The sequence below is a fragment of the Chanos chanos genome, chromosome 6 (assembly GCF_902362185.1).
Source record: "Chanos chanos chromosome 6, fChaCha1.1, whole genome shotgun sequence".
NCBI classification, from domain to species: domain Eukaryota; kingdom Metazoa; phylum Chordata; class Actinopteri; order Gonorynchiformes; family Chanidae; genus Chanos; species Chanos chanos.
In genome coordinates, this window is record NC_044500.1 from 1320001 (window position 1) to 1332500 (window position 12500).

A 12500-nucleotide genomic window follows, 5' to 3' on the forward strand; every position below is an offset into this window, starting at 1 on the left:
ACAAACTCAAACACAGTACGCCATAAAGTCTACAGAACATCGCCAGACACAAACTCAAACACAGTACACTCTAAAGTCTACAGAACATCGCCAGACACAAACTCAAACACAGTACGCTCTAAAGTCTACAGAACAATGCCAGCCACAAACTCAAACACAGTACGCCCTAAAGTCTACAGAACATCGCCAGACACAAACTCAAACACAGTACGCCATAAAGTCTACAGAACATCGCCAGACACAAACTCAAACACAGTACACTCTAAAGTCTACAGAACATCACCAGACACAAACTCAAACACAGTACACTCTAAAGTCTACAGAACATCGCCAGCCACAAACTCAAACACAGTACACTCTAAAGTCTACAGAACATCGCCAGACACAAACTCAAACACAGTACACTCTAAAGTCTACAGAACATCGCCAGACACAAACTCAAACACAGTACGCCATAAAGTCTACAGAACATCGCCAGACACAAACTCAAACACAGTACGCCATAAAGTCTACAGAACATCGCCAGACACAAACTCAAACACAGTACACTCTAAAGTCTACAGAACATCGCCAGACACAAACTCAAACACAGTACGCTCTAAAGTCTACAGAACATCGCCAGACACAAACTCAAACACAGTACGCCATAAAGTCTACAGAACATCGCCAGACACAAACTCAAACACAGTACGCCATAAAGTCTACAGAACATCGCCAGACACAAACTCAAACACAGTACACTCTAAAGTCTACAGAACATCGCCAGACACAAACTCAAACACAGCACGCCATAATGTCTACAGAACAACGCCAGACACAAACTCAAACACAGTACACTCTAAAGTCTACAGAACATCGCCAGACACAAACTCAAACACAGTACGCCATAAAGTCTACAGAACATCGCCAGACACAAACTCAAACACAGTACGCTCTAAAGTCTACAGAACATCGCCAGCCACAAACTCAAACACAGTACACTCTAAAGTCTACAGAACAATGCCAGACACAAACTCAAACACAGTACGCTCTAAAGTCTACAGAACATCGCCAGACACAAACTCAAACACAGTACACTCTAAAGTCTACAGAACATCGCCAGACACAAACTCAAACACAGTACGCTCTAAAGTCTACAGAACAATGCCAGACACAAACTCAAACACAGCATGCCATAATGTCTACAGAACAACGCCAGACACAAACTCAAACACAGTACGCTCTAAAGTCTACAGAACAATGCCAGACACAAACTCAAACACAGTACGCCATAAAGTCTACAGAACATCACCAGACACAAACTCAAACACAGTACACTCTAAAGTCTACAGAACATCGCCAGACACAAACTCAAACACAGTACACTCTAAAGTCTACAGAACATCGCCAGACACAAACTCAAACACAGTACGCTCTAAAGTCTACAGAACAATGCCAGACACAAACTCAAACACAGCATGCCATAATGTCTACAGAACAACGCCAGACACAAACTCAAACACAGTACGCTCTAAAGTCTACAGAACATCGCCAGCCACAAACTCAAACACAGTACACTCTAAAGTCTACAGAACAATGCCAGACACAAACTCAAACACAGTACGCTCTAAAGTCTACAGAACATCGCCAGACACAAACTCAAACACAGTACGCCATAAAGTCTACAGAACATCACCAGACACAAACTCAAACACAGTACACTCTAAAGTCTACAGAACATCGCCAGACACAAACTCAAACACAGTACGCCATAAAGTCTACAGAACATCGCCAGACACAAACTCAAACACAGTACACTCTAAAGTCTACAGAACATCGCCAGACACAAACTCAAACACAGTACGCTCTAAAGTCTACAGAACAATGCCAGACACAAACTCAAACACAGCACGCCATAATGTCTACAGAACAACGCCAGACACAAACTCAAACACAGTATGCTCTAAAGTCTACAGAACATCGCCAGCTACAAACTCAAACACAGTACGCCATAAAGTCTACAGAACATCACCAGACACAAACTCAAACACAGTACACTCTAAAGTCTACAGAACATCGCCAGACACAAACTCAAACACAGTACGCCATAAAGTCTACAGAACATCGCCAGACACAAACTCAAACACAGTACACTCTAAAGTCTACAGAACATCGCCAGACACAAACTCAAACACAGTTCGCTCTAAAGTCTACAGAACATCGCCAGACACAAACTCAAACACAGTACGCTCTAAAGTCTACAGAACAATGCCAGCCACAAACTCAAACACAGTACGCCCTAAAGTCTACAGAACATCGCCAGACACAAACTCAAACACAGTACGCCATAAAGTCTACAGAACATCGCCAGACACAAACTCAAACACAGTACACTCTAAAGTCTACAGAACATCGCCAGACACAAACTCAAACACAGTACGCCATAAAGTCTACAGAACATCGCCAGACACAAACTCAAACACAGTACGCTCTAAAGTCTACAGAACATCGCCAGACACAAACTCAAACACAGTACGCCATAAAGTCTACAGAACATCGCCAGACACAAACTCAAACACAGTACGCCATAAAGTCTACAGAACAATGCCAGACACAAACTCAAACACAGTACAAACTCAAACACAGTACGCCATAAAGTCTACAGAACATCGCCAGACACAAACTCAAACACAGTACACTCTAAAGTCTACAGAACATCGCCAGACACAAACTCAAACACAGTACGCTCTAAAGTCTACAGAACATCGCCAGACACAAACTCAAACACAGTACGCTCTAAAGTCTACAGAACATCGCCAGACACAAACTCAAACACAGTACACTCTAAAGTCTACAGAACATCGCCAGACACAAACTCAAACACAGTACGCCCTAAAGTCTACAGAACATCGCCAGACACAAACTCAAACACAGTACGCTCTAAAGTCTACAGAACATCGCCAGACACAAACTCAAACACAGTACACTCTAAAGTCTACAGAACATCGCCAGACACAAACTCAAACACAGTACGCCATAAAGTCTACAGAACATCACCAGACACAAACTCAAACACAGTACACTCTAAAGTCTACAGAACATCGCCAGACACAAACTCAAACACAGTACGCTCTAAAGTCTACAGAACAATGCCAGACACAAACTCAAACACAGCACGCCATAATGTCTACAGAACAACGCCAGACACAAACTCAAACACAGTACACTCTAAAGTCTACAGAACATCGCCAGACACAAACTCAAACACAGTACGCTCTAAAGTCTACAGAACAATGCCAGACACAAACTCAAACACAGCACGCCATAATGTCTACAGAACAACGCCAGACACAAACTCAAACACAGTATGCTCTAAAGTCTACAGAACATCGCCAGCTACAAACTCAAACACAGTACGCCATAAAGTCTACAGAACATCACCAGACACAAACTCAAACACAGTACACTCTAAAGTCTACAGAACATCGCCAGACACAAACTCAAACACAGTACGCCATAAAGTCTACAGAACATCGCCAGACACAAACTCAAACACAGTACACTCTAAAGTCTACAGAACATCGCCAGACACAAACTCAAACACAGTACGCTCTAAAGTCTACAGAACATCGCCAGCCACAAACTCAAACACAGTACACTCTAAAGTCTACAGAACATCGCCAGACACAAACTCAAACACAGTACACTCTAAAGTCTACAGAACATCGCCAGACACAAACTCAAACACAGTACGCCATAAAGTCTACAGAACATCGCCAGACACAAACTCAAACACAGTACGCCATAAAGTCTACAGAACATCGCCAGACACAAACTCAAACACAGTACGCTCTAAAGTCTACAGAACATCGCCAGACACAAACTCAAACACAGTACGCCATAAAGTCTACAGAACATCGCCAGACACAAACTCAAACACAGTACACTCTAAAGTCTACAGAACATCGCCAGACACAAACTCAAACACAGTACGCTCTAAAGTCTACAGAACAATGCCAGACACAAACTCAAACACAGCACGCCATAATGTCTACAGAACATCGCCAGACACAAACTCAAACACAGTACGCTCTAAAGTCTACAGAACATCGCCAGACACAAACTCAAACACAGTACACTCTAAAGTCTACAGAACATCGCCAGACACAAACTCAAACACAGTACACTCTAAAGTCTACAGAACATCGCCAGACACAAACTCAAACACAGTACGCCATAAAGTCTACAGAACATCGCCAGACACAAACTCAAACACAGTACGCCATAAAGTCTACAGAACATCGCCAGACACAAACTCAAACACAGTACGCTCTAAAGTCTACAGAACATCGCCAGACACAAACTCAAACACAGTACACTCTAAAGTCTACAGAACAATGCCAGACACAAACTCAAACACAGCACGCTCTAAAGTCTACAGAACATCGCCAGACACAAACTCAAACACAGTACGCTCTAAAGTCTACAGAACATCGCCAGACACAAACTCAAACACAGTACGCTCTAAAGTCTACAGAACATCGCCAGACACAAACTCAAACACAGCAGGTCAGCAAACACACAGCTAGCTCTGAACAGTAATTTGAATACATGTCAGTCCAACAGGAGTATTGACCTGGTGCCTTAAATGCCACTGAGCTTCTCAAGTATGTAAGAATATGTCACTGTTACTGTTACAAAGTATGTGAGACGTATGTAAGAATATGTCATTATTACTGTCACATATTACTATAGCATTTACATGTAGATACAGGAATGGATACAGTTACATATAGATACAGGAATCAACAGTTATTTTCTACCTGTGTTTCAAAGGACAGCAAACAGTGTCAATAACAGCTTATAACTGTATAATAACTGAACTAACACTTCTCAAATGGAATTTATTTAAATATTTCACATAATAACTGAACTAATACTTTTTACATGGAAACTATTTAAATCTTTCATATGAAAACTGAAGTAATACTTTTTACTTGGAAACTATTTAAGTCTTTCTCACACTTTAAATACTCTTTAAATGGAAGTTGTTTAAAATTGGTTTTATAATAATTGATCTAATACTTTTTAAATGGATGTTGTTTAAAATCATTCTTATAATAATTGATTTTGCTTTACCATTTCGAACATCCCAGAAGACGCATTTTTGTGTAAAGTTTCTCTGTCATTGAAAAAAGAAGAAAAAGAGGAAGCGTTATTAAACAGACTGGGTTAAGTCATAAAACTAAACATCATGACAAACAATTTACAATTTGGTATTTAGCAGACACTTTTAGCCAAAGCGACTTACAATAAGTGCATCAGTCGGATTTCTAATACCTCATGAGCAGAGATCACAGAGTGGTAAGACAGAACAGAACAGTTAAGCCTCACCAGTGATGCATTCTGCTGGAAAAACGTGATCCGAAAGCAGCTGGACAGGTTCTCCACCTCGTGATCCACTTCGATGGCCACTGTTCGATTGTTCAGAAGCAAAGTGTCATTGTCCTCCACCTGCGGTTGAGACAGAATTACTGCCCTTTAGTGATGTGGTTCAGCACCAATGATAGTGGAACTGAACGAAAGGTTAGAAGGGTAAGTTTGGAGAAGATTTGTGAGTTTTAGACTCTAAAATATGTGTGTGTTTTTATAAAATGTCAACACAGTGCCCTTAATACTCTTACTGGAAACAGGCTGTCATCCACAAACCAGAGGGTTCCGATAGAGAGAGTCTCTGAGTTTAACTCTTTCAGAACTGCCGAGATGGCATCAGCGGGAATGTCTATGCACACATCGTCCAAGGGTTCTTGAGTCGTCTAAAACAGAGACACATACGATAATGTATTAGTTTCTCCTCCTCTCTCTCTTTCCATTCATACTTAAAACAGCCTTACTGAGATGAAAAGAACTGATCTTGTCGTCTTCTCTCTGTCTCCCTCATCCTCAACCAGCACTGTTTCATGTCGTTTTTTTTTTTCTATTTAAATGCGCTGTCTCTCTCTCTCTCTCTGGGAGGGCGCTGGCAGCGGGAACTTACACGGAGGGATGGCATTGCCAGCCTGAACCCGGACCCCGCGCCTGTGAGAGCCGTTACGCCGCCTTTCAGGAGGTTGTTCTCCACGTGTGAAGGTCTGTCTTCCATCAGGCTTCTGATTATGCTGGTGGGAGTGGAACCTTGGCGTTACGGTGTGTATGCTGTTAAACTTCGACGCTAATATTATATTCACTTCAGTCTTTCTCACTTAAAGACCAAACGACACTCAGACATTACCACAGGTAAGAAACACATGGTTTAATCTGCAGAGTCCCTGCCCTTAAAAATCTGACTCATCTACTTACTCTTTAACTGCCTGGTGTTGGCCACAACGTTTGATATCTTTTTTTTTAACTTTGCAGCATCCCTCCTCGGGTTCGCTGACAATAACACACTCCGTCATTTGCTGGATGATGCTCTCACAATCGGAGGAACCACTGCTGGCTGAGAAGAAAGGCACGCAGGTGTAAAATGCAAAGCTGGTTTGATGACGGCTCATATAGAGTATGCCAGTGTGAGTGTAACACAATAGTCTATTCATAGGTGAAAAGATTTCAAATAGTTGAAGATTCATCCACAACGGTGTTAGAAGACACTCTCTCACTTTTACTACACATCAGAATGAATAATCTGTTGTTTCAGTATAATAATACTGGAGTTTTGGGACTGTAAACACACAGGAATACAGACCAGGTAATTAGATTATCATAACGAACAGACCATCATCTGAAAACTGTCTAGCAGAAAGGATAAGCATGACCTGTTTGTGTGAAAAAGCTTTGGGTGATGGTTTTGACAGTGGCTGCTAAAAGCAGAGAATAAGTAGAATGGAGGTGATTTTGTCTGAATCTAACCCTAACCCCTAACCCTAACTCAAGACTAACACACTCAGAGTTCAGTCAAACCTAACTTTACACTCCTCATACTCAAGACTAACACACTCAGAGTTCAGTCAAACCTAACTTTACACACCCAACACTCAAGACTAACACACTCAGAGTTCAGTCAAACCTAACTTTACACTCCTCACACTCGAGACTAACACACTCTGAGTTCAGTCAAACCTAACTTTACACACCCAACACTCAAGACTAACACACTCAGAGTTCAGTCAAACCTAACTTTACACACCCAACACTCAAGACTAACACACTCAGAGTTCAGTCAAACCTAACTTTACACACCCAACACTCAAGACTAACACACTCAGAGTTCAGTCAAACCTAACTTTACACACCCAACACTCAAGACTAACACACTCAGAGTTCAGTCAAACCTAACTTTACACACCCAACACTCAAGACTAACACACTCAAAGCTCATGATAATGTTATTTGTTATTTGATAATGGACTCTTTTTTTTCGATGAATGAAAACAGAACTCACAGTCACAGTGGTTGACACCGCCTGCCCACTGAAACTGTGAGAACAGAGCAGCCTGCAGGAATAAAACTGCACAGCAGAATCTGATATTTTACACTGAAGGCTTAGAAATCACACATTTAGGTCATTGCTGATAATGAAGATACAAACAACAAAACAACAATAACCACAGTAATAATAATAATAATAATAATAATAATAATAATAATAATAATAATAAGTTTAGAATCTGTGTACCGTATGGATGCATTTGAAGCATTCAGTTTTTCACCTCAGAAACTGTTGTGAGAAGGTGCAGTCATCTTAACGTAAAAGTTAAATGAAATGTAACCTGTCTCTCTCTCTGTCTCTCTCTTTCTCTCTCTGCCTCTCTCTCTCTAGGTTGGTGAAGGCTATAGAAACATGATTTGCATTCTAGGATGATCGCGGAGAATTGCAGTGGAACACTGAAACTGGTGTGTAACGGTGTAGGCGTGACACATGTTTGGTGCATGACGAGAGCAAGCAGGCTTACCACATCAACGCTCAACCATATACAGAGGGGATGTTCCCGCTAATTTGACTTCATTTCAGCAAAGCAGACTGGATGTGACTGGCCTCTGGGAATGTACCATCTCTTATCTGAGACTGGCAAGAACTTTAAATATATGAATTAATCAGTATCAATATTGTGGTATTTAATTTGAATTTGATGAATTTAATATGAATTTGATGCCAATAACGATTCCAAGAAAAGTGCAAACAATATATATATATATATATATATATATATATATTTGTATATTTCAATATATATATATTTCAATTTAACAGCAAGTCTCATTATACTTTTTCCTTTTAAGTTATTCAGCTTCTCAGAATATTAATAATTACATCAATATAAACCTCTAAACACAAACAAACAACTGCGCCGTCACGGTTTCACGGCAGTCATTCTGCCTCAGGTAGTTATGACGTAGGCTACACTGGAACTCCTTGGTTACTTGTTGCCAGGATACGTGGCTCTGTGATATCTGTTCCGTTGAGTCGATTTAAGGTAAGGACAAAGGTGGAGTGATCGGAATTACCGCCATTTAAAGTCGAATATATTTTTAAAAAATGGCGACTTTGTCCTCTGGTCGACCTTCACGAAGCCTCATTCACTCACTCATTATCTAGGCCGTTAACCCTAATTAGGGTCGCGGGGGGTGCTGGAAACTATCCCAGCATTCATTGTGCGAAAGGCGGGGAAACACCCTGGACAGGTAGCCAGTCAATCGCAGGGCGTCACGAAGCGTCCGCTAGAGCAACAGTGAAGAGACGCAGTGAGAGAGGGTTATGTTTCCCTTTAATCCAACAGGCGGCGCCGCGGGCTAGCCAACGAAGCCCCGAGATCCTGGCTAAGGCAAGGACGGCTGTGAGCTTTGAGCCGGTATGCTGTCTGTGGCTAAGAGCAGAGCCCATGTAAGCTACAGTTATTTCCCAACTTGGCTTTCAAGTGCACATCTCCGGTGCCGCCTGGTAAGATACGCATTTACATTATGGATTTTTTTTTTACCCTATCTCCTGTTCTTTTCAAACGTTGTAAGTGTGTAAACGGGTTATTCAGCGCATTTTCAGCGTATGTGTGTGTGTGTGTTTTTAGTAGCTGCCCAGTCTGTGATAGACGAGGAGAGACTAGCAGCAAAGCTATGTAACACTAACATATTATCAGCATAAATACTTCCAGTCAGTTTCTAGATACGTTAAATGTGTGTATGCAAGCCATGCTGAAGTTGCATTTGAGACGCTGTTCCAGATTAAATTTGTTTCAGCGTCCTGCTTTTTTGCAGATAGATAATGCAATAGCTTTAGCAAGGTAAACTATTGCAGCGAACGATTCCTCGAGCTTTTTGAAAAGACTTCATCTATGTTATAACATTTTCGCTTAACAAATAAACAAATACACCGAATTCAGATGACGCTGTTTCATCAGACACTTGGCTGTATTGGTATCATTCGTGAACACAGTGAGTCACGTTTTAGGTCCTGTATTAAATCATTTAGATACACGGCATGGTCCGAATGAAGTTTAGCCCCAGAGGTGAAAAGAACACGGATTGAGGAGTACATCGAATAGGCTCGTGAATTGAACCGTGGGAAAATGAGCAAGGTGTTGAGAGTTATCACGGTGAATATCACGTACGTGCAAGGTTTCTCTGGAACGAGATTTGGATGAGGGATCCATCGCTGTGGCGTTTATTTACTATTTGTCCCTTTTAACGTCAGTCAACGCTGCGCAGAGTTAAGTCTGTTGAATTTTTCACTGTAAGTCTGAAATTTGCAAACGTTGTCTAGTCTTTGAGTTTTTATTCAAAGCCTTGAACGTGGCAGGAGAGTCAGCCTTCAAACAAAAACCACAGGCTGCGTGCGTGTGTGTGTGTGTATGTGTGTGTTAGTAATAAACTCTAAACGAGGAAAAAAAAGAGAGAGAGAGAAATAGAAATCTGATATGTGATATATAAATAATTATGAGGAAGAATGTAAAGGCTGCAGCTCAGATATTATTAGCTGTGCAGTAATAGCAGGTTTTGGTTTTGGTGGCCTGTGTGTGTGCGTGTGTGTGTGTGCGTGTGTTAAGGGTTCGGCTAAATTGCAGGTTAGGTTTCTTTCTGTTCTGGGCTCTGTTAGATTGTCTCAGTGCGTTTGAGTTTAGATGTGACTCAGGGCTCTGTTAGATTGTCTCAGTGTGTTTGAGTTTAGATGTGACTCAGGGCTCTGTTAGATTGTCTCAGTGCGTTTGAGTTTAGATGTGACCCAGGGCTCTGTTAGATTGTCTCAGTGTGTTTGAGTTTAGATGTGACCCAGGGCTCTGTTAGATTGTCTCAGTGTGTTTGAGTTTAGATGTGACCCAGGGCTCTGTTAGATTGTCTCAGTGTGTTTGAGTTTAGATGTGACCCAGGCAGACAAGGCCGCCGTCCACTCCATCCTCTCCACTGGGTCCTGCCAGGTTTTACAGTGGAAAACAGATTTCTACAGGGGCCACTCAGCTCTGTCCATACATCTGTGTCTGTGTGTGTGTCTGTGTGTGTGTCTGTCTGTGTCTGTCTGTGTCTGTCTGTGTCTGTCTGTGTCTGTCTGTGTGTGTCTGTGTGTGTCTGTGTGTGTGTGTGTGTGAGTGTGTCTGTGTGTGCGTGTGTGTCTGTGTGTGAGTGTGTCTGTGTCTGTCTGTGTGTGTGTGTGTCTGTGTGTGTGTGTGTCTGTGTGTCTGTGTCTGTGTGTCTGTGTGTGTGTGTCTGTGTGTGTGTGTCTGTGTGTGTGAGTGTGTCTGTGTGAGTGTGTCTGTGTGAGTGTGTCTGTGTGTGAGTGTGTGTGTGTGAGTGTGTGTGTGTGAGTGTGTGTGTGTGAGTGTGTGTGTGTGTCTGTCTGTGTGTGTCTGTGAGTGTGTGTGTGTGTGTCTGTGTGTGTGTGTGTGTCTGTGTGTGTGTGTGTGTCTGTGTGTGTGTGTCTGTGTGTGTGTGTGTCTGTGTGTGAGTGTGTGTGTGTGTGTGTAGATGTGTGTGTGTGTGTGTCTGTGTGTGAGTGTGTGTGTGTGAGTGTGTGTGTGTGTCTGTGAGTGTCTGTGTGTGTGTGTGTGTGTCTGTGTGTGTGTGTCTGTGTGTGTGTGTGTCTGTGTGTGTGTGTCTGTGTGTGTGTCTGTGTGTGTCTGTCTGTGTGTGTCTGTCTGTGTGTGAGTGTGTGTGTCTGTGTGTGTGTGTCTGTGTGTGTCTGTGTGTGTGTGTCTGTGTGTGTGTGTGTGTGTGTCTTTGATTGCCAGAGACTGTGTGTGCTATAAGCAGTATAGGAGACACTTTGTGTTGTGATTGGCTGCTGTTTGTGTTTGTTCTTTTCACTGATCTGTTTTTCTCTCTCCCTTTCTCTCTCTCTCTTTCTCTCTCTCTCTTTCTCTCTCTCTCTCTCTCTTTCTCTCTCTCTCTCTCTCTCTCTCTCTCTCTCTCGTGTGTTTAGTTGACAAGAAGGGGGCGGAGTATGTATGGCTGATGGACAAGTGCTTCAACCAGTCAAAGGAGGACAATGTTGGCTCGGAACCGCTTCATCCTACTTCTGGTGGTTGGGGCGGTGCTAGCGGTGCTAAGCTACAGCCTGCAATATCGTAAGAGTGTGTGTGTGTGTGTATATGTACATGTATATGTGTGTGTTTGTGTGTTAGTGTGCACGTATATGTGTGTGTGTGTGTGTGCATGTAAATGTGTGTTTGTGTGTGTCTGTGTGTGTGTGTTTTTGCACATATGTATGCGTTTGTGTGTATGTGTGCATGAATCTGTGGGTGTGTGTCTGTGTGTGTGTCTGTGTGTATGCGTGTGTGTGTGTGTGCATGTCTGTGTCTGTGTGTGTGTGTGTGTGCGTGCGCGTGTGTTTGTGTACGTATATGTGTGTGTTTGTGTGTATGACTATGTGTGTGTGTGTGTGTGTGTGTGTGTGTGTGTGTGTGTAAGAGGGGAACCCTCAGTGTATTTTCCTGTATTTGATTGGCTCTTTGTGACTCCTCCCTTTACAGTGATTGTTAGTATGAGGAATTATTGCCTTCTCTTCTGAGCAGTGTATAACACACAACCATACAGTTAACGAAAACCCAGACGCGCTGACACACACACACGCACACACACACACACGCACACACACGTCCATACACTGCTGCACATATAAACACATACACACACATGTACACTGTCACACGTATACACACACATGTACACTGTCACACGTATACACACACACACACATGTTTAGTTTACACAGCAGAAACCAAAGAATACCAAAGTCAGTTCTAACTTATACACAAGTGCAGATTTGTTCAGTTCTCATGAACACACAGGTACAGGTACAATCAGGTAGGGATGTGTGTGTGAGTGTGTGTGTGTGTGTGTGTGTGTGCGTGTGTGTGAATGAGAATGAGAGGAAGAGGGAGAGGGTATCAGAACTGAACAGTGAATGAACCAATAATAAGGCTCGCACTGTGTTTAGTGTCTACATCCTGAGTGTCCCCTTGAGATATGTGTGTGTGTGTGTGAATGTGTGTGTGTGTGTGTGTGTGTGTGTGAACATGCTGTCGTTGTTTGTCATTGGCAGTATACTGAAAACACCT

General features: G+C 42.4%; 2 protein-coding genes across 2 annotated transcripts in view; one reads left to right on the forward strand and one right to left on the reverse strand.

Annotated features, from left to right (window-relative positions):
* The window catches only part of LOC115813984 (adhesion G protein-coupled receptor G3-like), a 16597-nt gene extending 10476 nt beyond the window's left edge, over nt 1-6121 (reverse strand). The window contains exons 1-4 of the mRNA XM_030776686.1: nt 6017-6121; nt 5664-5795; nt 5374-5493; nt 5119-5161 (exon numbers count right to left, since the gene is read on the reverse strand). Of these exons, the coding sequence (XP_030632546.1) occupies nt 5119-5161; nt 5374-5493; nt 5664-5795; nt 6017-6121 (400 nt within the window). The remainder of the gene's footprint in view (nt 1-5118; nt 5162-5373; nt 5494-5663; nt 5796-6016) is intronic.
* Nucleotides 6122-8868: 2747 nt separating this feature from the next.
* Nucleotides 8869-12500, forward strand: part of pxylp1 (2-phosphoxylose phosphatase 1) — a 16001-nt gene continuing 12369 nt past the window's right edge. The window contains exons 1-2 of the mRNA XM_030778552.1: nt 8869-8896; nt 11363-11507. Of these exons, the coding sequence (XP_030634412.1) occupies nt 11429-11507 (79 nt within the window). The 5' untranslated portion in view covers nt 8869-8896; nt 11363-11428. The remainder of the gene's footprint in view (nt 8897-11362; nt 11508-12500) is intronic.